The sequence below is a fragment of the Nicotiana attenuata genome, unplaced genomic scaffold (assembly GCF_001879085.1).
Source record: "Nicotiana attenuata strain UT unplaced genomic scaffold, NIATTr2, whole genome shotgun sequence".
In the NCBI taxonomy this organism is placed as follows: domain Eukaryota; kingdom Viridiplantae; phylum Streptophyta; class Magnoliopsida; order Solanales; family Solanaceae; genus Nicotiana; species Nicotiana attenuata.
In genome coordinates, this window is record NW_017670256.1 from 584,721 (window position 1) to 588,810 (window position 4,090).

Here is a 4,090-nt window from a genome sequence, read left to right on the forward strand (position 1 = left end):
ATAAGCAAGCGGGGTTAGGTATGCCAAGGCCCACAAGTATGAGATTGCAAATGGCCGATCGGTCCATAAAAAGATCGGTGGGAATTGTTGATGATGTGCTTGTTAAGGTGGGAAAGTTTCATTTACCCGCCGATTTTGTAATCCTTGATTGTGCGGTTGACAAAGAGATCCCTATCATTTTGGGGAGACCATTCCTTGCCACGGGAAGAGCACTAATGGATTCAGAACGGAATGAGATCAAATTCCGTGTGAATGATGAAGAGGTTACATTCCAAGCAAGCAAGGGTATGAAACTACCACATGAGTATGAAAGCATCTCGGTAATCGATGTTGTTGATGAAGTAGAGGATGCGGTTGAAATGAAAATGGAAGAACAATGCCTCGGCGAGGCATTGACGGCTATTTTGGTGAACTTTGATGGTGAAGATATGGAAGGGTATATGGAATCGGTAAATGCATTGGAGGGGCTTGGGTCTTACACTTATGCCTCGGCAAAGCTCTCTCTCGACTTGGAGAATAGAGCAACACCTCCCGCAAAGCCTTCTATTACTGAGCCACCTCAACTAGAGCTCAAACCACTTCCACCACACTTGAGGTATAAATTTCTTGGCTCCAATGATACTTTACCCGTAATCGTTTCTTCTTTGTTGAATGATGTGCAGGTAGAACAATTGTTGGAAGTCTTGAAGGAGCATAGGCAAGCTATTGGATGGACAATTGCAGACATCCGGGGGATTCCCCCCGGAATTTGCGAACCGAAGATCCAATTGGAAAATGATACTAAACCAAGTGTGGAACACCAACGACGGTTGAACCTGTCCGTGCAAGAAGTAGTAAAGAAAGAAATCATCAAGTGGTTAGATGCCGGGGTAGTCTACCCCATTGCCGATAGTTCTTGGGTGAGCCCGGTGCAATGTGTGCCGAAAAAGGGAGGCATGACCGTGATTGAAAATGATAAAAATGATCTCATCCCAACAAGAACGGTGACCGGTTGGAGGGTGTGTATGGATTATCGGAAGCTCAACAGTGCCACATGTAAAGACCATTTCCCTATGCCTTTTATTGATCAAATGCTTGATCGGTTAGCGGGAAGGTCATTCTATTGCTTCCTTGATGGATATTCCGGCTACAACCAAATCAACATAGCATTGGAGGACCAAGAGAAGACAACATTCACTTGTCCTTATGGAACTTTTGCCTTTAGTCGGATGCCATATGGTTTGTGCAACGCTCCGGCTACTTTTCAAAGATGCATGATGTCCATTTTCTCCGACATGGTCGAGGACTTTCTAGAGGTTTTCATGGATGATTTTTCGGTGGTAGACGACTCTTTAGAGCATTGTCTTAACAATCTTGGACAAGTGCTCAAGAGATGTGAGGAGACCAACCTTGTGCTCAATTGAGAGAAATGCCATTTCATGGTGGATGAAGGCATTGTGTTGGGGCGTAAAATTTCAAAACATGGCATCGAGGTTGACCGGGCTAAGATCGAGATTATTTCCAAGCTTCCTCCACCTACTTCCGTTAAAGGTGTCCGAAGTTTCTTAGGGCATGCCGGGTTCTATAGGCGTTTCATCAGGATTTTTCCAAGATTGCAAATCCTATGTGCAAACTCCTTGATAAAGATGCCAAATTTGTGCTTGACGAGAAATTCCTCAAAGCCTTTGAGGAATTGAAGCAAAGGCTCACCACGACACCTATTATTGTCACACCCGATTAGTCTCTTCCTTTCGAGCTCATGTGTGATGCCAGTGGTGTAGCTATTGGAGCAATGCTTGGCCAACGTCATAACAAGGTTCTCCATCCGGTCTATTATGAAAGCAAGACACTCAATGGAGCGCAAATAAATTACACAGTGACTGAGCAAGAACTTCTTGCCATTGTCTATGCCTTTAAGAAGTTCCAGGCTTATTTGTTGGGATCCAAGGTGATAGTGAACACAGATCATGCTGCTCTTTGCTATCTCATGGCAAAGAAGGATGCAAAGCCTAGGTTGATTCGATGGGTCTTGTTGTTGCAAGAATTTGACTTCGAGGTCAAGGATCGCAAGGGAACGCAAAATCAAGTAGCGGATCATTTATCAAGGCTTGAAGAGGCAGGGAGACCAAAGGAAGATCTTGATATCAATGATGCTTTCCCGGATGAACACATATTCGCATTATCTAGCACTTTTGCTCCTTGGTATGACGATATTGCTAACTACTTGGTTAGTGACCTTATTCTGGAGGGATTGGAATCCAATCAAAAGAAGAAATTTTTGAGAGATTGTCGGCAATACTTTTGGGAAGAACCATTCTTGTTCCGTGTTTGTGCTGACAACATCATCCGAAGGTGTGTTCCAAAAGAAGAAATCATGCCAATTCTAAAGGCATGCCATGACTCGCCAGTTGGGGGTCACCATGGGGAAAATCGAACGGCGGCTAAGGTGCTTGAATGTGGTTAATATTGGCCGTCGATCTATCATGATGCCAATCAAATGGTCAAGGCTTGTGACCAATGCCAAAGTCAAGGATCAATCTCCAACAGGCATGAAATGCCAATGCACTTTGTGATGGAGATAGAAATCTTTGACGTATGGGGAATTGATTTTATGGGTCCCTTTGTAAACTCTTGCGGGATGAAATATATCTTGGTAGCTGTGGACTATGTGTCCAAATGGGTTGAAGCAATTGCCTTACCAAACAACGAGGCAAGAAGTGTGACCACGTTCTTAAAGAAAAACATATTCACTCGGTCTGGCATTCCTAGAGCCATTCTTAGTGATGGTGGGTCTCATTTCTGTAACAAGGCTTTCACGGGGTTACAAGAGAAATATGGCATCAAGCATAAGGTGGCCACACCTTATCATCCCCAATCAAGTGGCCAAGTTGAAGTTTCCCACCGGGAGATAAAGAGCATTCTATCAAAGACTGTTAATGCAAACCGGACCGACTAGTGAAGCTAGATGACGCATTGTGGTCGTACCGTACGGCGTACAAAACTCCTAGTGGCACTTTTCCTTACCGGTTAGTCTTCGGAAAAGCTTGTCATCTACCCGTAGAACTAGAGCACAAAGCCATGTGGGCTTTAAAGAGGTTGAACCTGGACTGGGCTGAAGCTCCAAATTTGAGGTTAGCACAACTCAATGAAATTGAGGAATTCCGTTTCCATGCATATGAAAGTGCAGGTGTGTATAAAGAAAGGATGAAGTTCATCCACGACAAAAAGATCTTGAAAAGGGAGTTCAAGTCGGGTGACTTGGTTTTGCTCTTTAACTCAAGGCTAAAATTGTTTTCGGGAAAGCTCAAATCAAAATGGTCCGGTCGATTCAAGGTGGTCAATGTCTCTCCTTTAGGAGCTGTGGAATTAGAATCGGAGGATGGGCTCCGAACCTACAAAGTGAACGGTCAGCGAGTCAAACACTACTTGGGCACAGATGAAGAAAAACATTTGGTGGAGCAGTTGGCTCTCAAAGATGGTCAAGGCCCGACCAATGAGTGAATCCCAAGGAACACCAACATAGTCGTGCCGCAACGTTAAACCAAGCGCTTCATGGGAGGCAACCCATGTGTAGTAACACTCTTTTTGGCCTTTAAATTTTTAATTTTTGTTAGATAGATTTAATTGAGCAATTTAAAGTGTGTGTTAGAGTGCAGGGGATTCAAAAGATCATAACACGGGGTAAGATTGCATGAGAAAGGGAAGAAAAATCACCTCGGAAAGTTTGCTACACATATGCGGTTGCATTTTCACTATGCGGACCGCATTTTGGTCGCAAACCCAGACAGTGTGTTTGGCTAAAATTGGTGATAAAAATGCGACAAGGTGGTGTACTTTGCGGACCGCATTTCCACTATGCGATCGCAGAGTGCACCGCATTTTTTGCCCACAGCAACTCACTTGAATCCACCGCATAATACTTATGCGATCGCATAGTGTGTTATGCGGTGACTTACCCACCGCAAATTGTTCAGGTATATCCTTCGCATCTCTTTATACAAACCAAAAAGAAATTTTTGTTATTTATCAAAAACAAAACAAATAAAAAAGAAAAAAAAGAAGAGGAATGGAGAAGGCAAAAACGGCTAGTGCATCACGTACGTAAGGCCAC

The 4,090-nt window shown here is 43.8% G+C and overlaps 1 protein-coding gene across 1 annotated transcript; it reads left to right on the top strand.

Moving 5' to 3' along the window:
• Positions 1–2,476: 2,476 nt before the first annotated feature.
• LOC109236797 lies at positions 2,477–3,480 on the top strand. Its single transcript, XM_019403027.1, has 2 exons — positions 2,477–2,830; positions 2,941–3,480. Exons 1-2 carry the CDS (start codon positions 2,477–2,479, stop codon positions 3,478–3,480), a joined length of 894 nt encoding a protein of 297 aa, XP_019258572.1.
• Positions 3,481–4,090: the final 610 nt, after the last annotated feature.

What these genes read in the sequence shown, in the direction of transcription:
- LOC109236797 (XM_019403027.1), top strand. Translation starts at nt 2,477, where the DNA reads ATGGTCAAGGCTTGTGACCAATGCCAAAGTCAAGGATCAATCTCCAAC. An exon ending in AATATGGCATCAAGCATAAG is followed by an intron (nt 2,831 to 2,940) that starts GTGGCCACACCT and finishes CGACTAGTGAAG; the next exon opens with CTAGATGACGCATTGTGGTC.